The sequence below is a fragment of the Sinocyclocheilus rhinocerous genome, unplaced genomic scaffold, assembly GCF_001515625.1.
Source record: "Sinocyclocheilus rhinocerous isolate Xijiao unplaced genomic scaffold, SAMN03320098_v1.1 scaffold1243, whole genome shotgun sequence".
Taxonomy (NCBI): Eukaryota; Metazoa; Chordata; class Actinopteri; order Cypriniformes; family Cyprinidae; genus Sinocyclocheilus; species Sinocyclocheilus rhinocerous.
Window position 1 is genome coordinate 2,712,329 of NW_015626033.1, and position 22,887 is coordinate 2,735,215.

Consider the following 22,887-nt stretch of genomic DNA (forward strand, 5'->3'; position numbering starts at 1 on the left):
GAATGACTTGAAGACTGCAGTCCACAAATGGCCACCATCAAATTTAACTGAACTTGAGCAGTTCTGCAAAGAAGAGTGGGCAAATATTGCAAAGTCTAGATGTGCAAAGTTAGTAGAGACAAATCCCACCAGACTAAAGGCTGTAATTAAAGCAAAAGGTGGTTCAACAAAATAGTGACACAAGAGGAGTGATCCTTTATCCAACTAGATGATTCTGCTTTTTTTTTTTCATGTTGGTGTTATATCTTTCACTTGGATGTTATAAGTTGCACTGAGTAAATACAGCTGGATAAAACAAAAACTGTGTCTGTCTTCATTTCAGGCTGCAAAGCAACAAAATGTGATTATTTTTAAGGTGGGTGGTCTTTGTATTTTTTTTTTTCATGTTGGTGTTATATCTTTCACTTGGATGTTATAAGTTGCACTGAGTAAATACAGCTGGATAAACCAAAAACTGTGTCCATCTTCATTTCAGGCTGCAAAGCAACAAAATGTGATTATTTTAAAGAGGGGTGATTCTTTTCAATACCCACTGTAAATGCTGTTGAACTTTTTTTATTCATCTAAGAATCCTGAAATAAAATTGTATCATGGTTTATGCATTATGTATCCACAAAAATATTAAGCAGCTCAACTGCTTTTAAATTTATAATAACAACATTTTTTTTCTGGAGCATCAAACAAGTATATTAAAATAAGCTCTGAAGGATCATGTGACATTGGAGACTGGAGTAATGGCTACTGAAAATTCAGCTTTGCCATCACAGGAATTTGATCAAGTTTAATTAATTTACAATTTTAAAACATATTTAAATAGGAATCAGAATAATTTCATATTATTACAGTCTTGTTTAAATAGATACAGCCTTGGTGAGAAAGAGACTTCTTTTAAAAACATTTTTAATAATCTTCAACCCCAAACTTTTGAACGATAGTATGCATTTGCATTTGCATTTTTTGTTTTGTTTAACCCTGAGGCAGAAAGAAGCTTCAATAGAAACACTATATTATTTTTTTTCTAGACCAAAGACATATCTGGTTACAGTCCTCAGAGTATAGGCCTAATTAAGTATGAATGACATACTGTGGATATATATGTGGTCTTACATGTTCTGTTCTCATCATGTCAATGATCTGATCAAACAATGGGGTTCTGAGAAGATCTCGATGCACCAGCAGGGTTTCCATGGCATTACAGGCTGCAGGGTAGTCGCATTTAGAGTCTCGGACTAAAGAGATAAAACATAACCAGTGTAATTTAAACCATTATAAACAATAAATCTACAATATCAAATTGTTGTCTGTGAAGTACACCTATGTGGAAAAAACAACAACATCTACACTCGTAAATCTTCACTGGCAGTCTTACTGATCTTGATGGCTTTGTCAACACTGGCCTCATGGTCCACATAGACATGGCAGATCCCCTCACTGTGGCCAAGAACAGGGATGCTCTTAGCTGCACGCTGAATATCTCTGACTAGCTGAGAGGAGCCGCGGGGAATGATCAGATCAATCATCTTCTCCAGACGGCACAGATCCTCCACCTCTTCACGCGTACTCACCTGCCACACACATTATATCTTTTAAATGACTACATTTACACACATCAAAAGGTTTTGTTGTTGTTGTTGTTTTTAAATTAATACTTTTATGCAGCAAGGATGTATTAAATTGATCAAAAGTGACAGTAAAGACATTTATAATGTCACAAAAGATCTCTATTTCAAATAAATGCTGTTTTTTTGCACCTTAAATTCATCAAAGAATCCTGAAAAAAAACCAAACTTCTAGAGGATCATGTGAAAATTCAGCTTTGCCATCACAGGAATAAACATTCATATTTTAAATATATAAAAATGGAAAACAGTTATTTTAAATTGTAATAAGATTTCACAATATTACTCTTTTTACTGTAGTTTGATCAATTATGTAAATGCAGCCTTGGTGAGACTTCTTTTTAAAAAACACACAAAAAAAACCTTACTGGACCTAAACTTTTGAACAGCAGTGTGTGTGTATATGGGCCATTCTACAGGATCGGTCCAAACTGCTGTCCCACAACCAAAAAACACATTTAAAAAGCATTTAAGTATTCAAATCTTAGATGTTTACTAAGATCCTTCTATCCTCTATTGAAACCCACAATAATATTTAAAATATTAGTAAGCTTAATATATATAAAATCATCATTTATTGGGTACTTTTAATTGGGAGGTGGCTGTCCCGAACCCTAACCCCTAAATTTCAACTTATGAAAATGATATTGAAATAATTTTTGCATTTTTTTTCAATTGTTGTTTTCAAAAATATATTTTTGATTCTTTTAAAAAGTGAAGTAAAAAAAAAAAAATTATATTTCCTTTGTAAATTATGAAACTTTATGTGAAAAAATGTGTCCCGCATTTTTCATGTCACTACCGAATCAGTCTATGTTTTAGTCCATTGGCTGAGACCGAAATTAACTACACCCCTACATTTATGACCAGGAAATATTTGTGTCTCTCTCTCTCTCATAGCTACAGGGTGAGTAGATAGGCCCCATCATTTTGAGGTAAATGTGTTCAAAAATCTGTGTGTAACTCTAAGGAACGTCAACACCGAACACCTTTTTTCTGCAATAAAGCACTTTTTTGGGAGTTATTCCATATAATTACATTTTTATGTGTGTACAACTGTTCAAAACTGTGCTAGCTATCCATGTGCTGATTAGCATCTTTGAGATAGGTTCAAAAGTATCTAAATTAGTTTTTTTTGGGTGTTATCAAATAACATTGTCACTACCGAAACAGTCACGACCGAAACATGTCATCATTGTTTCGGTAGTAACAAAAGGAAACACACAATCCTCATATTTGGGGGAAATAAACAAGAAAAACTGCATAACTGTACTAAAATCTTTAGTATTTTAGTATGTTTAGTAGTGTTTTAATATGCAAGTTAAAATTCTGTAAAGTGATGTGGTCGCTACTAAAGCATTACTGTCACTACCGAAAATGTGCAGCCACTACCGAAACATGGGATGTTTTGTCAAAAATAAAGTATACTGAATTATGATGAGTTTTTGGTTCAATGTGTATTCAAACTACTAACTACTTAACTTTGAAATCAGTAAGATCAACTTTTTGCCTTTTACAAAGAAAAATTGGATTCAAAATACAACAAATCTCATAAATTACACTTGAAATATTGTTAAAATATAATTGTGATTTATTTACCTCTGAAAAAATATTATAAAATAGAAAAAATATATATATATATATATACAATATAATCCTCATAGGGGAAATAAACAAGAAAAACTGCATAACTGTACTAAAATCTTTAGTATTTTAGTATGTTTAGTAGTGTTTTAATATGCAAGTTAAAATTCTGTAAAGTGATGTGGTCGCTGCTAAAGCATTACTGTCACTACCGAAAATGTGCAGCCACTACCGAAACATGGGATGTTTTATCAAAAATAAAGTATACTGAATTATGATGAGTTTTTGGTTCAATGTGTATTCAAACTACTAAATACTTAACTTTGAAATCAGTAAGATCAACTTTTTGCCTTTTACAAAGAAAAATTGGATTCAAAATACAACAAATCTCATAAATTACACTTGAAATATTGTTAAAAATGTCATTTTTATTGATTTACCTATGAAAAAAAAAATTATAAAATAGAAAATAATATATTTACAATGTAGATGTAAGCAAATTCATATTAGGTCAATATAACCCTTCTAATTAAATTATTATTACTGTGTTTCGGTAGTGACAAAATTTTCTGAAAATACAATATGAGAATTAACTGCACAATTACTAGAAATGTGCAACTTGGATATTACAAAATTTTCATACAGAAAAATTATTTGGGAAAAATATTTTTTTTTTTCAATACGTTTTTAACTCTGACTTTGGACCAATTCTGTAGAATCGCCCATATATGAATGGTGAAAACCTGCTGTGCAAAAGCATTTCATTTACCAGCTGGATGGCATCATTGACTCCATGGATAGACAGAGCCTCCTGAGCGAGTTCATGCAGGATGCGATTTGTGTTGGCCGCCTCTTTGCCACCTTTCAACAAAAGAGCATTTCCACTGGCAATGGCTAAAGCAGAAACCTGTTGGTTGATAAAAATAAATTAGACATTTAGCAGATGTTTGTATGAAGCAACTCATATTACATTACACATACAGGTTGCCCAATCCCACTTGAGCAACCTGGAGACTGGGCAAATCTGGTGACGAATTAAAGGGTTTGAATCTACAACCTTTCTGTTAACAGCCCAGATGTTTAACCACCATCCACTGGCCCAAACATAAACATGCTCACATACAGGAAAACTAAAACAATATAAAAAAACTACACTATTTATGTATATGCATGCATTTTGTGCACCTGACCTGAGGAAGGCAGTCTGGTCGTGACTCAAAGATGACCAGTAGTACTCCTATGGGGACAGTGATCTGCTCCAGCTCCAGTTTGTTTGCCACACGAGTCCTGCGCAGAACCCTGCCAACGCTGTCCTGAGAGGACACTGCGATCTGACGCAAGCCGATGGACAGACTGTTCAGTTTAGACGATGACAAACTGAGTCGCTTCAGCATGGCTGGAGACAGACGACCTGTAACATAACAGATTGAGATTGAGTGAACCAAAAAAAAAAACTCTTTGTGATAGACCACTCCAGTGGGCGGGGGTGGTTTGGGGGAATCACATTGCACATGGTCTGGAGAGCATGTGCAATCACTTCCTGTTACCTGTGCTAACAGCATGCTCCATGTCCTTTTTGTTGGCAGATAAGATTTCATCTTTTCTCTCAGTAAGGAGATCAGCCAATGTGCAAATGATGTCACTTCTCTGTGGACAAACAGAATATGACATGACACAGATGCTGTCTATAGATGTTAAGATGAAAATAACCCAGAATATTCCTTTTTAATCTAATGATTCAACAGTTTCTGGGAAAATAGGCACATATGATTCCAGCCAGTCATTTAAAATAGTGGTTCAAAAGTTTAGCCAACCTGCTCTGATTCAAGGGAAGCAAGGGTCCTGCCAGCAGAGCGAGCCATTTCTGTCTGCTGCTCGACTGTGGGACCTGTGAATGATGAAAAGTGGCATCTGAGATCTTTCAACAAACAAAGATAAATGAATCACATTAGAAAAAAACTGATTCAGTAGAACGTGTGGTAACTCACCAGCTGGCTTGACCTCTGAGAAGAAGGTTCCTACTTTCTTTCCCTCAACAATGTCAGTGATCACATGACCTGTGACTTTGGGGTGTGTACCGTTAGCAATGACAACAGACGTCCCACCTTGGAGAGCCCAGAGAGCAGCTTTAACCTGAAGTTTAGTGATTACACATACTGCCAGTTTCAGTTATTCATCCTAACAAAATATATATTTTGTGTGTGTCACAGATATCATTTCTATAATCATACCTTAGCTTCCATTCCTCCAATGCCGACCCTGGACTTTGTGCCGTAGGTAATGGAATGCTGGTCGCCAGGGTAAAATGTGTCCAGGAGCTTGGCATCGTCTGACCCTGGTGGGCTGTCGTAAAGTCCTGGAGAGGGTGATAAAAAAAGGCAAGTAAAATGAAGTTTAAAATTTCACTCAAATATTAAAAGCCTGCCATTATTAACTCTGGAAAGCTTCAGACCGCATTTAACTGCATTAAAAAGAGTGACGATAATTTAAGTCTTTAAACCTTTTCCTTAAGTGTTATATAGTACAGTTAAAATATAGTTTTTAATATTTTAAAAATAAATAAAAAGTAGTTATTATAGTTTGTGAAATCATAACCATGATATATTTTTTTCTGTATTTATTAGAAATAGAAATCTTTTGTAACATTATAAATAAATGTCTTCACTTTTGATCAATTTAATGCATCTTTGCTGAATAAAAATGTAAATTTCTTAAAAGTTTAAACATAGAATACAAATATAAATAATTTAAGTAAATAAAATATCCAAAAACTAAAATCCTTTTTAAATTTTTAAATGCGACAAGAACATTTAAGCATCACAACATCTTAATGTATAGTGCCATTTTGAGACTTGCTAAAGATTACTTTTAACAGTGTTACTAAATACTTGAAGTGAGTGCTACAGTTTGAAAAAAAAAAAATAGTATGAACAAGTAAATATACAATACAGATAAATTAAAAAAAACATCTAATACCAGCCAGTAAAATATGATATGGTATTGATGTATTCACTGATTAACATTCAAACTGAAATCTCACCTTCTACATCAGAGAGAGCAATGAGAAGATCTGCCCTCATCTCCACGGCAAGCCGTGCTGCAAGACTATCGTTATCTTTGATACTGATAACCTGAGGTATGAAAAAGAGAAAAGAAGTGTGAAAAGAAGAGTCTCAAAAGAGACTCAAACTAGAGAAAGCGGCCCTTGTTTTTTAAAACCCACAAAGACAGACATCACCACTATATTTCATGCTCCCATGAACATTTATCTCTAAACTATGGCATTAAAATGAGTATGATGAACAACGACTCTGTCTAGTCTATGAAAAAGCAGAATTCCACATGAAACCACACTTAAAGCCACAGCCAGTGCATGACAGAGCAAGCGTAGATGAGCCCAGAGAGTAAGCGATAGTACTGTGAATGTGGTAATGTTAATTTCTTTCCAGTTTCTACAAGAATGGAAAAAACCCCAGACTTCAACAGTGCAGAAGACAAAGATTAAGCCTCTGCATTGCTCTGATTCCCAGCATGCATCTGTAAAGGCCCCTCCCAGCATGCAGTTCCAAAAGGAAGAGGATGGATGGCAAGGCAGCTGGGCAGACTCTCTCTCTCTCAATACCCACATTTACCCCCTGTAGGTCGCTGTTGGGTTCTGGGGGAGGCACCACAGCGTCATTGGTGTTGATGATGGGCACGATGTTCATACGCAGCAGCTCATGCAGAGTGCTGTTCAGGTTCCGTCTTTTCTGGTCGTCGTGGAAGTCCAGGTTTGTTACCAGGATCTGAAGCAACAAACAAAAAAGAAAAAAAAAATTATGAAAATATGAATAAGAGTGTATTTTGTAGCTTCACCATGCATATGTTAAGTGTCTGTATGTACCTGGGCAGTACAAGTGCTGTATTGAGTGAACATTGCCTCATACAGAGCCATAAGTCCACTTTGTCCCGCAGCGGCACATGCTCTCGCCTCTAGAACTGGCAGTGACTGACAAAGGAAACACATCCAACTTCAGCCTCCAACTTTTTAAAGTAAAAAGGTTAGTTTACTCAGCTAAAACATGCTTGCTTGACACGCAAGAAAAACCAATGAGGTTTGTTCCCACAAGCCAATCAAGTACGGTTGAGCTTATCTTTACCATATTTGATGTGCTCTATGTGTGTGCTTTGATCAAGGTTTAGATGTGAATTTTATCTGTTCATAAAAAGCAATTGTGTCTCTTCAGAAGACTTGGATTAAACAGCTTGATTTATATGCATTTCTTTTGTGATCTCTTAACCCTATGAAGCCTTCTGTATCATATTTGATACCCAAATTTCTAAGGCCTCTAATTTATCAACATGATTAAAACTTTGCTGAAAAACCTGTTGTACACAATCTACTACATGCCTTATGTCATCTGATAGTTTAGCCTTCTTTTAGCAAGTAACAAGGCCTTTTGGTATAATTCTAAAAACTCTGCCTTCAGGTTGTGGTACATGTGTGTTTGTGCTGTTTAATATTAATTTATAAAATAATGTAAGAATAACTTTTATGAAGATGAACACTTACTGGACAGAAGCAACTTAGGTTTACTTGATTATGTATACATCATATTTAGAAAAATCATGTTAAAATGTGAGTCTCAAATATGATACATCCGGCTTTTAGGAATGTTTATTTGTATATCATTGCACCCCATTGTTTTACACCCCTCAAATTATAACTATAGCTTTTATCATAAAACTACGCATTTAAATATTATCTTTATAATACATATTATTGGGAGATATAGAGTTAAGAAATTATATTTCTATGCATTTTATGTAAGTAGTCTGTTATACCGTTCTAAAGATAATGGTAAACTGTTCCATTTTTAAAAATGTATATATTTTCTGACTATTATTTCATATGTCAGGCTGTAAAAGATTAATAAACCTTTTGCAGCTTTGGGTGAATTAACTTTTAACGAAGGGACAGAAATCTCTCCCATTTCACTAAAATTATCTCAGGAAAAAAAATGTGTTTCAAGATGAATGAACGTCTTATGGATTTCAAAAGACATAAGGGCGAGTAATTGATGTGAGAATTTTCATTTTTGGATGAACTATCCCTATTGATGTAACATTGTACTTTTGTTAAATCCAATTTTATTTTTAACCAAAAATGTTATCAAATCTATATGTCCTCACCATATCTTTGAGCTGATTCTGGCCTGAGTGCAGGGCTTGTCTGACACTCTGTGAGAGAAGTATTTCATGCCTCAGCCTTTGTTTTCCAAATGCTACAGCACCACTGGTCACGATCATCATCTCTCTACACTGATTCTGAAGCACGGCCACCTTAAACAATCCAAATGCATAAATAAAGTTATAATGTGACATCAATTAAATATTATAAACAAAATTCCTATAATCTGCAACAATAATTTTATTCAGCATCACGATTCGTTAGTACAACATTATATTTATGTGAAAATCCTTAAGCTTCGATCATCTTTACCTGTTCTACAATTGAAGCGAGTCGGCCCAAAGCGAGGCCGCACTCGTCGCCACGGGTTACGACAGCACTCCCCAACTTGACGACGATTCTCTTGGCCTGGCGCAGCTCACTTCGGTGTGCAAATGACTTACCGTGCGCCCGTGCCAGCGGCACTGTAAAAAAAGGCACGTTACTCCACTGACGCACAGCATGGAGTGTGAGAAATGGGGAGGAAGAGGGATCTGCATGGAGAGAGAGCCGGAAAAGCACCCAATGAGGAGCCATGCCATGCAGGAAAGCCAGTGAGTGATGGATAAATGGACTGTGTTAGCGTGCACTGTATCACCAATAAACATTAGAATAATGAGGAGAGAATGGATATGAGGGGAAATGGTAAAAGACAAGCAGAGAAAATAGCAAGTATGAAGTGCATGTTGTAACAAATGGCATTGTATACTATGAATATAATTAGCTCTGTGACAATTTGCTTATGTTCTTCTCTTCTAAGTCTCTTTGAAAGTGTCTGCTAAATGCAAAAATGTAAATGTAATTGTAAATAAATTAACACTATGCTATTCCCCACAAAATTAATCAATGCAAATTTTTTATAATCTATCATCTAAAATGGAATAACTTTCTGTGCTTCTTTTCAAATGATGTAACCAAAGCCACATTTTTGGAAAAATAATAACAAATAATATTACAGTCCAACTTGCATGATCCAAACAACTTTCAATGAAGTGTATTATAACTATTTACTTTGTAATTAAAAATATCATCTTAAGTTTTAAAAGAGTACTATAAATATATTAATTGAAAATATTATTATAGTTTATAAAAAAACATTACAGATGTGTATAGTGAAATATATATGAAATTTCTGGCAAATAGCAATAAGCTGATAATTATTTTCATGTTATGGCTGATAATAATATGAACAATAAAATGTCTAAAAACTAAAAATGTGCCTTTATTTTGAAATTAAAAAGATAACATTTAAGAGTGTTATTAAATGTTTTAAATGAGTAATATTGGCCAGTAACTTTTAATATTTTGAGTAAAAACAGTAAATGTGAAAACTCACCTCTACATCTGAGTGAGTAATGCATAAATATGAACAAATTAAGTGCTGGTCCCTATGGGATTCTAGAAAATTCAAACCAACTGACTTAAAGAAAACATGAAATCAATATTGACTATTTTTTACATGTAAAATTTGATTGGTCTTTATACAAAATTCATCAATAACAAATGGCAGTGCAATCATAAAAGTGATCTGTAAAAGCAATCAAATCAAATGAACAGAAATCACAAGCCATTCACAAAGCTGTGAGCTCAAAGTTCAGCGCTCACCAAACCCCACCAGATTCTTTATGAAAGAAAATAACACAGTAAAAGATGCCACATCAGCAAAGCCAGACAGCACAGCCAAACGCTGACAGGACACAACTCAAAGAAGAGCACCGACCCAGTGAATGAGAGACAGACAAGCTGTAAATTAAGAGCAAGGGTTATGAATGAAAACAACTAATTGTATCTCTAGATTTAAAGCTCTGCCTCTGACTGATTTTAATAAATAAGATACTGATATACTTAATATCCGTTCTGATATTGATCAGTTTTGCAATCCATCAACTTTTCTTTATAGTACCCTACATATTTTTCTTTCTTGCAAAAGGTATATGATACAAGGTACAGAAATACATAAATACTTACTTTTGCCTTGTGAAGCAGCTCTTATGAATGTTTGCATAGCATTTGTTCTCGCTAAAAACTGAGAACAGGAGAACATCTTCTGGAGATACATGGTGACCTGGTCTGTACAACTGAAATATAAATCAAAACACAATTGATCCAATCAATTTAATTAGATCTTTCAGGCAAGTTCCCCACATTAATAAAGTATGTGAGATATTATGTGAGATCATATGATGATAGTTTATTTAACGTAATGTAAATGTAAACAAAAGCTTGATCTGCACCCAACTGACCTACATTCAATTCAACAAGTCAAGTGCATCACTGTGCTAAACGTACAAGAGAAAATAGTTACCAGGGATGGATGCTTTTATTACGTGAAAACATTTAATAATGAGTGGGGAATCTTTATATCGTATAAGACCTAAATGCATGCTGTGCGTAATAATATTTAACAATTCTAAAAAAATAACGGGGTTCAAGAAACCACCACTTACCAGCACCACAATAAATAAAAATGAATAAACAATCAATACTAACAGACATTAAAGAAAAACACTTATTTTCACTGCAAACTTTCTTCAGAGACACGTTAGCTGATGCAAGAAGGAAGATTAAATGGCCCAGCATGATATTTCTAATGCAATTTATGCAAAGTAATGATGTAATGCAGTAATGTGTAAATGTAATTTTACATACCTTAATCTACAAAAAATGTGATTTATTAAGCTCAAGTTCACTGCCACCGGCGATTACGTAATTGTGGCATCCATAATTGTAATTGCGATCAGAAATTCGATTAATTGTGCAGCCCTAATTATTATTATTATTATTATTATTATTATTATTATTATTTCTGCCCAGCATGATATTTCTAATGCAATTTATGCAAAGTAATGCAGTAATGTGTAAATGTAATTTTACATACCTTAATCTACAAAAAATTTGATTTATTAAGCTCAAGTTCACTGCCACCGGTGCTCTTCAGTGCCACATCAACTCTTCAGTAGCTGCTCGCATGGCCCAGCATGATATTTCTAATGCAATTTATGCAAAGCAATGATGTAATGATGTAATGCAGTAATGTGTAAATGTAATTTTACATACCTTAATCTACAAAAAATGTGATTTATTAAGCTCAAGTTCACTGCCACCGGTGCTCTTCAGTGCCACATCAACTCTTCAGTAGCTGCTCGCATGGATTCAGCCATGTTGACGTTCATCCACGTAGTTACGCAACGGGCGTACGCAGTGATCGTTGTACGCTGATTACTGTTACGATTCACAAACCTATTTACGGTCAACTCCGCTGAGGTCACATACGCAATCAGCGCAAAGTTGTAGCGTTTTATTATTATTAGGGCTGCACGATTATGACAAAAATCATAATTGTCGATTATTCCCTTGAAATTGTAATTGCGATTATTAATTACGATTGTCACAATTTACATTGAATGATGTTTATACCATTGTTTGATGCAACTGCATGCCGTATTTTTATATGAAAATAAACAAGCTGAAAACACTTAACTGAAAAACTTTTAGTGCTTTTCTATAGAAATTAAGCCTCTATTATTAAAACAAAAACAATTAAAAATGGCATACAGAATATGTATTATGTAGTATATTTGTGGGTGTCGCAACCTCAATGGCAATAGTTGTTTTATTGAATCTCAGCCTCCAGCACTAGAGGGCGGCGTGTAAACATCAGGACACACTCTTATCTCTAACGGGTCATCTGCATTCCAAGAACAGAACATGAACAATGGACCATTCTTAATGCTGCTATTTTGCATAGTTTTCTTATGTCTTTAGTGGGTTAGTGACCCATTTCTCCACAAACTCCATTGTAAGTCTAAATAGACTATTGATTATGAACACCAGGTAGCCTATCTAAAAGAATGTTTCGTCTTGTTCATTAAAAACAGCAAATTGTAGCAAATTGTAGGAATTTTGTTTATAATATTTCCAAACACTGTTCCTGTGGCTCGGTGGTAGAGCATTGCGTTAGCAGCGCAAAAGGTCGTGGGTTCACTTCCCAGGGAACACACATACTGGTAAAAAATGTATAGCCTGAATGCACTGTAAGTCGCTTTGGATAAAAGCATCTGCTAAATGCATAATTTTAATATATATATATATATATACACACATATACATATATATATATATATATATATATATGAACAGGATAAAAATAAATATGAGGTATTGAGAGTGAGGTTATCTTACATTAACATAAAGTTTTGGATTTTTTAAATCATAACAATAATTTCATAACGATTTCTATAATTTATCAAACAGCAGTGTTTGAAAGTAAGATGTCTACTAAAACCACAATCACTCAAAACATTTTCACAGAATTAATCAAATCCAGACTGGATTATCCAGTGCTAAAATGGTTATTAGACTACTAGAATGCAAAGTGATATATGCAACATATTTCTTCATGTTAGAAGTTAGTGCAGCATGAGCATCCAGGGACATGGCAAAAATGATAACATCCCCTCAAACCATTTTGTGATCTCAAACCATATTGTATTTAAATAAATCTGACTTGATTTCCATATTTAATAATTGTGAGTTTGAAACATACAGTCTGATAATGTTATAATAATAATATGAACATATGAAAAAGTACTGCACAACAGCAATGACCCATAAAGCCGTATCTGATCTATTCATGATGTGTCATGACTCTGCAAACAATTTAAAAGAGCACGTCATCAACAAGGACACCTTAAACAACACAACCCAGATGTTCAGACAGGTTTTATTCATTTTCCACATTCCACAGACTCTTAGCTCTGAATCTGACTAAATCTGAGACAAGTCCCAGAGTGTTTTTGGCATAGATGGTAAGAAACACCTGGCACATCACATGTATTTATCTGTTTAGACAAAACCCTTTATCTTCTGCTATGGAGACCTGACTTGACAGGCAACAAATATCATGGTCCATTTTTTCCCCCTCATTCATATAATGCAGTTGTAGCGAATCAGCTCATGGGGAAATATGAATAATGAATCATAACTAGTTATAATTAATTATAAATAGAATCAATAGATCAATTAGTAAAGTGGGCAATGATTATGGAGCATGATTAGCCTATAAAAGATGCAAAAGCACTGAACAGCTCTTTAATGTCTCAACTAGTTTAAAACCTATTTCAGAGAGTACCACTTACAACACACATAAAGCATCTCATTCACAGTACAGCTGATACATTGCGTTACTCTTTTATCTTTAGAAATCAAATGAAATGACAACTGTGCTGAATGTGTTCTTTAATGACACTTCATATGTGCTGAGAAATTCAGTTATTTCACAAGAATATGAAGAGTTATAGTGAAGAGTGAAGAGAGCACAAGAAAACAATGGTAACACTTTAGAATAACACATATTCACTAATAACTAAGAGTTTTCGCTGAACAAACTCATAATTTGCTGCTTATTAATAGTTAGTAAGGTATTTGTTAAGTTTTGGTATGGGGTAGGGTTAAGGAATCTAAAACGTCATGCAGAATAAGGCATTAATATGTGCTTTATACGTAGTTTGTAATAATATGCATGCTAATAATCAACTAGTTAATAGTGAGAATTGTTCCTTAAAATAAAGTGTTACCATCTGCATATTTTTATCCCCCCTACCCTCTACTTTCAAGTTGTGTACCACAAACATCCTTTTTAATGTGCAGCATGAAACCTTTTTGGAGGGAAAAGTTTCTCTAAGAGGGAAGCAGTTGGTTGACATCATTGACAGACAGCCATTATAGCTAAACTGCTGGCTCTGAATCCCCATCTGCAAAGTTTACAAAGTTTAAAGTTTACCTTTTCAAGATCAGTTAGTGCCATATTGCTGGGGTTCATTTAATAATACTCTGTCAGTTACACTTCAATCTGTGGCATGAATTGATATACAGAGATCTGTGCAGAAATGGTCAGTTACACTTTTGACCTCATACTAAAACAACACTTATTTCTAACAGTCATTTAGAAATAATCAATGACTTCGCATGAGAAACTCCTTTATTTACTAGTCAGGCACTTTGGGAGCCCATAACAATAGGCTGTGGGGTGAGACAATCACTGAAATCCACAGGTTAAAAAAAAAACAATTGTTATGTTTCCCACAGACAAAATAAACCCAAAATTTGTGTGGTCCACTTTAGTAACACTGAATAGTTCAGTCTCCATATCCTGAGGACATAAAGTGATTAATAGGCTCTCGCTTACAAAGGTTTCCTATGAACAGATCTGCTATTTTTCCTCCAAACAGATATTTCAGTCCAATTACATTGTTCCATTACCAGAAAAAAAAATCACATGGAAACAAGATGAGACACTTGATTATGTTGTTACCATCCAAATAGAGGGGATATAAACACGCACCAGGAAACAGCTTTCTGGAGGATTAATTGAAAGAGTATGCTGTTTAAGTCTGTTTCGGGGGCCCCAGGAAGTCATGCAGACGATGCATTTTCTTTTGAGGAAAGTTATACAGAGATCGAACTTTCAAAAAAGTTATGTATTATGCATTTGGTATCACAGAGGTCCCTTGTGTGTTCTAAATTTAAAAGGGCAACTAGTTTCCACTCAGACTGACCACGTTCCAATGCATTTCTACTGTTGTATAATTGCCTCAAAGACATTTATTGTTCTAAACACATTTGAAATCTCTCTCTCTAACTTTTAATGAAAGCCCAAAACCGCATATTATAACTAAGTGTGCCTTTGATCTTGTGTTTAATCTTTTGAATGAAGCATTACTCACTGTATCCTAAAAAGATAAGCACTCAGAATATCTGCCGATTTAAAGAAACAGTTCTCTTTCACAGTGCTCTTTCAAGAATGCCTAGAGGACAGACTAGCATGTGTGTTTCTTAGCATTCAAAAGGAAAACAATAGTAAATTGCGACATAATTGTTCTCTTGCCCACACACCTATTAGAAGTGTTTTGTCATTTGGTTCCTCTGGCTGAGGAATGCTGCAAAAATGTCTCGCTTTTGTACAACATCCCATTTTCTTTAAAACAGCAGGCTGGCATGTTATTTAGTCCAAATCAGCACATCAACTTCACTAATGATGTGTCCAGAGGCATCAGCCGATGTATGTACATAGCACTATATTCATATTATTATATTGTATTTATAATATATTTTACATATTATATACTATATTTGTTATATTTATATTATATATTATTGTTTTATTATTAACACAGTACAACCAATAAAAAAACACCTAGCAAAAGATACATTCTTATTATATATAAAATTTTAACAACTCCATAAATCGTATTGTTTTCTCTGTGGTTTTCTTGTATGATTCTTAAGGAACTCTTTGCATGAGATGTAAAATAAATAAAAAATTAAAAAATCATTTACTCACCCTCATGTCAAATCTGCATGACTTTCTTCTGTGTAACACAAAAGGAGATATTTAGCAGAATGTCTAAACTGCTCTTTTTCATATCATGAAAGTTTCATTTGAGTGAACTATCCCTACATGTACATACTGTAATACCCAAGATAAGCCTAAATAAGTCTCATATTTCTCATGTTCGATTGCCAATGATATTATCAATTTCCACAAACACCTCTTCCTGTCCCCAGGGCAACACCTGCATGAAAGACCAACACAGACGCCAACAGAAAGAACACAAAAGAAAACATTTACATTTACATTTAGTCATTTTGCAGACGCTTTTATCCAAAGCGACTTACAATTGGGGAATACATAAAGTGATTCTTCTTAAAGAGGCAAACAGACACAGGAAGTGCTTGTAATGTATATATATATATATATATATATATATATTGGTCTTATGGGTTAACATGATGAGCTAAGATTAATACATGCTAGATGTATTTTAAATTGTTGGTTACCTAACGTAGTTAACTAATGTTAACAAATGGAACCTTATTGTAAAGTGTTAAGGAACTCTTTGCATGAGATGTAAAATAAATAAAAAATTAAAAAATCATTTACTCACCCTCATGTCAAATCTGCATGACTTTCTTCTGTGTAACACAAAAGGAGATATTTAGCAGAATGTCTAAACTGCTCTTTTTCATATCATGAAAGTTTCATTTGAGTGAACTATCCCTACATGTACATACTGTACTACCCAAGATAAGCCTAAATAAGTCTCATATTTCTCATGTTCGATTGCCAATGATATTATCAATTGTTCAAATAAGTACAAGCTAGAAAGGGAAGGAATAAATAAAGAGAAAGACACAGTTTCTTTCTCTTAGAAGAGAACAAAACATGACTTTTGTTGTGTTGAGTTTTTTTTAATGACAACCAAGAGTTGTGACAAAGCTAGTTGTAACCCAGAGAGAAACAAAAATGCCTTTGTTTCTGGTCAGAGCTCTGGCAAAAGTGGTACGAAAACGGTTAGCGAGGGAAAGTGTGGATAATGATACTGTAACATAAGCTCTCTCTCTCTCTCTGTCTCTCTCATACACACACAGACACACTCTTTGTCAGCATCTTTGTCTCTCTCTTCACACTCACACTCTCACACACACACACGTACATTTGAGAAGAGAGAGGTAACAGGCAGACCGTTTACATGGTTGGTGGCAGAGAGAGGGAGGGAGAAAGCTTGGCGACTGGCCCGCCCCCTCATGCCCCCTAGCCTTATAAAGAACCTCAAGAATGGGAAAGACCCTCCAATAGAGCTGAGCCAAACACCCGAAACAGCACTCTGAGAACTGGGACGAGTCGGAAAGAGGGTGAGAGAGAAAGAGAGAGAGGATTATAGGACGCTGCATTCATGGATGAACAGGGAGGTGAGTCTATGACTACCACTCACATGAACACACACTTCACCATATTGGGTTCATGGCAGGGCAGGATGTAATTTGGAAAGGAGTGCAGGAAGGAAGAAGAAAAAACAATGCAGAAGTTCAGGACCACATTATTCGGAGCAGGATAACTATAAAAACAATAAAAAATGATTTGATTTTGTGGATGTTTCTTATGCTAAACCAAGCGTTCTGAAAAGGAAAAGTATGGTTCTGTGGAAATGTATTGTCCTTATCCGTCTTTGTGTGTTAAATTTAGACCATATGGTTTTTAGTTTACCACATGCTTTTTAGTGGTTTTCTAATTACAGATCTGTTGTTCGCTGAGCTAACTGATTAATTAATGCAGTAATTCAAATAATTTGAATTGTTTAAATCAGTGACATGATCTCAGTGGAAATTCCAGATGGACATCATACACTCTCAGTTAAGCCTAAAAGACTTTAAAGTATCCTTTGAAGCATGCCTTGTTTTTATTAACCTGATGGACTACCTGTCAAAAAGTTCAAAAGTTCATGAATCAGTTTTATTTACAACCTCTAAGAAGCCCAAGTAAGTCGGGTACTGGTAAAGTGGCTGGATAATCCATATTGTTTGGTGATCTTGCACTACATTTGGCTTAGACGTGTAAACAGATCAGAAGAAGCAATGTAAATAAAGGTAGATAAAAAAATACAGGAATCCTCTGCAGGCTGCGTGGTCGTCTGATGCATCAGGTTTCAGCATCTGGTGTCCATCTAACCGCTGTAGCAGCAGGAGCAGGTGAGAGTTTGTGCGGGATTGAGAGTGCCGAGGCATCGTCAGAGAGGAAGAGAGAAAGAAAGAGTATTACATAACACCGGAGGATTTCTTCCTGAGAGTGGACAGGCCATCTGGTAGTTGAGCAGTCGCAGTAACAAAACATCCCCCATTGGTAACCATGACTAAAAAATATTTAAGTTAGTCGCAGCTGCATTATATCGTATGGAGTTTTGCATTCTTGCACGGAGCTAAGAATGTTTTCGTTAAGAGAAGTACTGTTTCTGCTTTCACTTTCCAAAATGAGGAAACTTGTACTCACTGTGCCATCTCCCTATGCCTGCAGTTAGTGCCTTGAGCAAACTAAACTTCCTGTAGCTGACACAACAAGGTCAGTGTAGACGTTCCTCATTATTCCAGTCATGTGCAGCTGAGGAAGTCCCATCCCTCCCACACACAGGGCCTCTTTTGGAAACCTGTATGAAGTGATTCCCTTTTATTTATAGGGCTACAAGAATATTCAAGAATATTTGGGCAAAATGAACTTTTAAAAAAGTGGAAATTGTTTTATAAAGAGTAGAAATAACAAGTAAAAAGGACAGTTCACGTGGTCCCATTCGTGAATGTTAGTTAATGCATTAACTTTAAAAATGAGCATTGCATTTGTTACAGTATTTATATCTTTGTTAACATTTGTTAATTAGATCCTAGGTATTCATCCCTGCTTCTGGGGACCCACTATCCTGCATTATATATATATATAACATATTGGTAAAAAATATATATTTACATAAATGCATAGCTTACCAAATATAGTTTGTTTTTTGTTTGTTTTTGTATATTCTGAAATTTATTTAACAACGTATTCATTTATGTTAGATATTATTTAAATATTTACATATTTAAATTTGACATAAAATAGGGCATATAGGAAAATGTTGCATGCAAAATGGCTTCTTTGTAACCCCACAATGTGGTATATTGCGTGTCATTGTATGGCTTGTAATGATCACACCTCACCAAGCTCTTGCATGACATGAGTGACGTGTGGGTTGAGTCTGACACTAAATGCTTTACCACTGTCCTGAGGATGCTGCTAATGTCAGAATCTGGTCTACTCATGACACTATCCATGAGAACATCTATTATAGAAAAACTGTGCACCTTGTCAAATATTTTTTTCAAATCTATTTAGAGGAACATTACTAAACTTTTAAAAAATTACTTCCAGCTAATATAAATGCATACTGAACTTACCTTATCTCAGTAATGAATAAGCCTCCTGAGATATATTGCCCGTCTGACAACTGTACCTTTTCGAACATGAAAGTAGAAGATGTGAATCACTGTGAGAACTTAGACTTACAATAATCTTTACTGAAAGTTCAAGTAATCACCAACCCCAAACCACTCACCAAAAGCTGATTAACATCAGGTTTCCATTCAAGAATTTACAAGTTAAGGCCAAGTTAGCTTGTTGTTGTTAGTTAGTTTGCTGCCAAATAAAATCTCCTTTTTAAAAAAACAAAAACAAAAAGTCTCCTTTCTGAAATATGGAAAGCTCCCAGAGTCTCTGATATTAATTTCATCTGATTTGTATTCCAAAAATGATAATGTTCAAATAAAAAATTGAATGAATGAATGAATGAATGAATGTATGAAAATGACTGTGGCATTACAATATACTGTATCTGCTGCCGAAACACCAGTTTTCAAATGAATGACTCTGCAAAGAGCAATTACAACTGACTTATAAAACCTTCTTGTTTAATCAAACATTTGGCTCAAGGCCTATTTGACTGCCAGGAAAAAGCATATTTCATGTGTCTCTGGAGCATCTCTCTAGAACGGGGCACTTCCTCAGTTTGCTTTAATTAAATAAATAAAAAGTTACCTTACACAACAGCAAAGAAGACATGTATTTGAGTGGGTGGTTGTGAAGCGGAAATGACTGAGAAAACTATGATAAAACAAAAAATGAATTCTGGACTTTTTTCTAATATAGGAATTGCATATCTGGGCTTGGGCTTGTCTGCCACAGTAAAGAAAATATGTTCCTTGTTGTCGAAGATTAATTATAATTATGATGGCGTTATTAATTCTTTCACAATCAGGCTTCCTTGAGCTTGTTGGCTGAGATATTAGTCACATAATTAATTTTGATGAATCCACTTTTGTGTCACTCAAAACGTAATTTGTTAGTGTGAAGAGATTGAAGCCTCTGTGTTCCACACTCTTAAAGAAAGTCTGTAATTTTCCATATTGATTTTTTATTTTATTTTATTTTAATTAATTTTTTTGACAGGTGTTTTTCCCCATGTGTTTTTGACTTGCACATTGCACTGTGCTGTGTTTTAGGAACCATATCCGTAAACTTAACAAATAATGTCCTGGCAGGAAATTACCAGTACCTTTTTTTTCTACATATACAATGCAGTTCCATCCTAGTGGTGAGGGATCATGCCATCCCATATGACAAAAAAAGTATTTATATTTCAAAAATATCCTACACTGTAAAAAAAAAAATCCTTCATTTTAACACAGTACTGTATATTGGTCTGTATTTTTACAGACTTTTCTTAGTGTGTAAGTATATGTTGTAAACAGTGCAGCTTAAGGAAATATATTTTTCAGTATTAAAATGCATTTAGTTTAAACCTCAATAAGCCTAAATATATTACAAAATGTACTTCCAGGGGTGGGAAAATCAATTTCCAATCTTAAAATACATTTTGGTTAAATGCATATAAACATTTTGGATAGATATATTTATATCGAAAATATATTTTAAAAATTATATATGACACAATGGAAGAAAATAAAACTAATTAAAAAAAATATTTGGTTACACTTTACTTGAAGGGGTGTGCATAAGACTGACATGACTATGCAAATTTATTTATTTTAGCAATATATTTCTGACCATTTTTGGTTTATTATGAAATATTTTTAAAAATACATCTGTACTTTAAAAAATATATATACTTTTTTATATGCAGTATGGGGTGTTCTGTCTAAACATTAGTCATTTCACAACTCACAGCTCACATCCTCTAACCTCAAAACAGCTCACAACAGTTTAAATAAACATCCTTTTCTGGTAGAACAAACCCTTTAGGGAAGACCATCCTGAAATATTTCTGAAGTGCTGAAATGTATACATCACACTTTACATGCTCACTTCATTTCATACACTGATGAAACAGAGGATGTGTAGTTATAGTATATAGTGCAGTTACAGTATAGTAATGTGTCTTCTAAAACAAATAATGGATGTCATAACTATGCATTTCCCGTTAATATGACAAAAACATAATTATCTTTGTTTATTATGAAGATCAAAGCACAGATCTTAACCACTTTCCCCGAACGATTCTAAAGAAGAACACTAAGATCTAGCTTTAACATATCTCTCTTCTCTAGAATCTTAATTGAAGACAGATTCAAAGACATTTGCATGGGACTCTGTCTTCTTCTAACAAGTGTTTTGTGCTGACAAGACTATGTTGACCACAAGACAAAAGCTGTTCTCTCTTATGGAAAGTCTGAGTTCAAATTCTCTAAACCAAACACATCTTGGCTCATTTCTTCTCTTTATCAGTTTGTAAGACTGAATGAACCACAAAATATGTACTGTAACCTAAGCCCATTGAACTAAAGAGGCTTCTTGGCTCTCACATAAAAACAGTCTGATTGATTTCAGATGGACTTTAATCTATTAGTAAAGAGTGCAAAGAGGCAAGAAAGGCACAACTTATTTGATTACCTCTCTAAAAAAAGCATCACACAGATGAATGGGAAATGAACACTCAATAGGAAAAGCATTTGTTACTGTAAATCTTTAATGACTACTAGCTAAAAGCCTATAGCATGGTCAAAAATACTTGTCATGATGAGATATTGTGAGATCTCATCAGTGTGATCTTTGGATCATGCGTATTATTCACACTCCTCACTTTTGGCTGATGGTACTGTTTGTGGAATTCACACCTGTCAGCATGAGAGTTAGTTTCCAGTGTTTAACATCCAGTCTGCTTATGCTTAGCATTCAGACTGTATTGTCTGTTAAGAAAACACTATGTGCAACATTATGAGGACATACCAAAAGGTCAAGGTTTGGATGTTTAGCATTGTCCAGTTAGCTCCTGACAGTATGCAATAATTACACCATTTTCTTTTTTTTAAAAAGTGATTTTCAAAAGTTATGAAATGTTCAAAAGCTGAATGTAACATTTTTGGTAAGCCAAACATGTCAGTCCCCAAATAACATATAGTTTATTTAAGCCACAAAATAAACTTCATTCCATACAATAAGTATAATGAACTATGCAAAACAGCATTTTGAACGTCTCGATCACATTTATAATACCCAAAAATCAAACATTTCACACCTCATGCATGTTATCACGTCTGTCAAAAACTTAGGCTGGCTGTCGGTTGGAATATTAGAACTAATTTTAATTTCCATATATTACTAAAATAAAATTTTTATAAAATGACAAATTATATTTTACATTTCAATTTAAAATATTTAAAAATAAATTACATAAAAACGTTATTATACTAAATGTTGTACCAGTGGCTCAAAAAGTTCTACAAGCTCATGAGAAAAATTGGCAATTTATAATCACAAAAGCATCTTACACTCTAAAAAATATTGTTTGGACGCAAACAAAAAAAATTAACACAACAGTTTGCATCAATTTTTTTGAGTTAATGCAACTTCTTCTGAAATTAAGTTCAACTAATAAACTATATTGTGCTATATATACTTAGAAAATTGTGTTCAAACTAACAATTATTAAGTTGAATACTCATAAAAATTAAGTTGTTCTAAGTTGTTTTTTCACATTGTTTTAAATTTGATTCAATCATGGACACTGGTTACAAACACTACTAAAATATTATTTTTTGATGAAACAACACTTAATGCTGCCAGGAAACCAATCTTTTAGCATTTTCAACCAAATG

The 22,887-nt window shown here is 34.2% G+C and overlaps 2 protein-coding genes across 8 annotated transcripts in view; one reads left to right on the forward strand and one right to left on the reverse strand.

Moving 5' to 3' along the window:
• Positions 1-11,606, reverse strand: part of LOC107707764 (delta-1-pyrroline-5-carboxylate synthase-like) — a 15,627-nt gene extending 4,021 nt beyond the window's left edge. For 2 of the 7 annotated variants that reach the window (XM_016511899.1, XM_016511881.1), the window contains exons 1-15: positions 11,291-11,377; positions 10,381-10,490; positions 8,686-8,837; positions 8,376-8,525; positions 7,087-7,191; positions 6,830-6,988; positions 6,244-6,334; positions 5,435-5,559; positions 5,192-5,336; positions 5,018-5,091; positions 4,751-4,850; positions 4,394-4,614; positions 3,973-4,110; positions 1,370-1,565; positions 1,108-1,229 (exon numbers count right to left, since the gene is read on the reverse strand). In XM_016511899.1, coding sequence (XP_016367385.1) covers positions 1,108-1,229; positions 1,370-1,565; positions 3,973-4,110; positions 4,394-4,614; positions 4,751-4,850; positions 5,018-5,091; positions 5,192-5,336; positions 5,435-5,559; positions 6,244-6,334; positions 6,830-6,988; positions 7,087-7,191; positions 8,376-8,525; positions 8,686-8,837; positions 10,381-10,471 — 1,869 coding nt within the window. In that variant the 5' untranslated portion in view covers positions 10,472-10,490; positions 11,291-11,377. Of the gene's footprint in view, positions 1-1,107; positions 1,230-1,369; positions 1,566-3,972; positions 4,111-4,393; positions 4,615-4,750; positions 4,851-5,017; positions 5,092-5,191; positions 5,337-5,434; positions 5,560-6,243; positions 6,335-6,829; positions 6,989-7,086; positions 7,192-8,375; positions 8,526-8,685; positions 8,907-9,748; positions 10,156-10,380; positions 10,491-11,290; positions 11,378-11,469 lie in introns of those variants that run through there. The other 5 variants (XM_016511885.1, XM_016511867.1, XM_016511874.1 and 2 more) reach the window with 4 other exon arrangements.
• Positions 11,607-17,057: 5,451 nt separating this feature from the next.
• LOC107707825 (ectonucleoside triphosphate diphosphohydrolase 1-like) overlaps positions 17,058-22,887 on the forward strand; it is a 21,485-nt gene continuing 15,655 nt past the window's right edge. Inside the window, exon 1 of the mRNA XM_016511920.1 lies at positions 17,058-17,163. Within this exon, the coding sequence (XP_016367406.1) occupies positions 17,148-17,163 (16 nt within the window). The 5' untranslated portion in view covers positions 17,058-17,147. The remainder of the gene's footprint in view (positions 17,164-22,887) is intronic.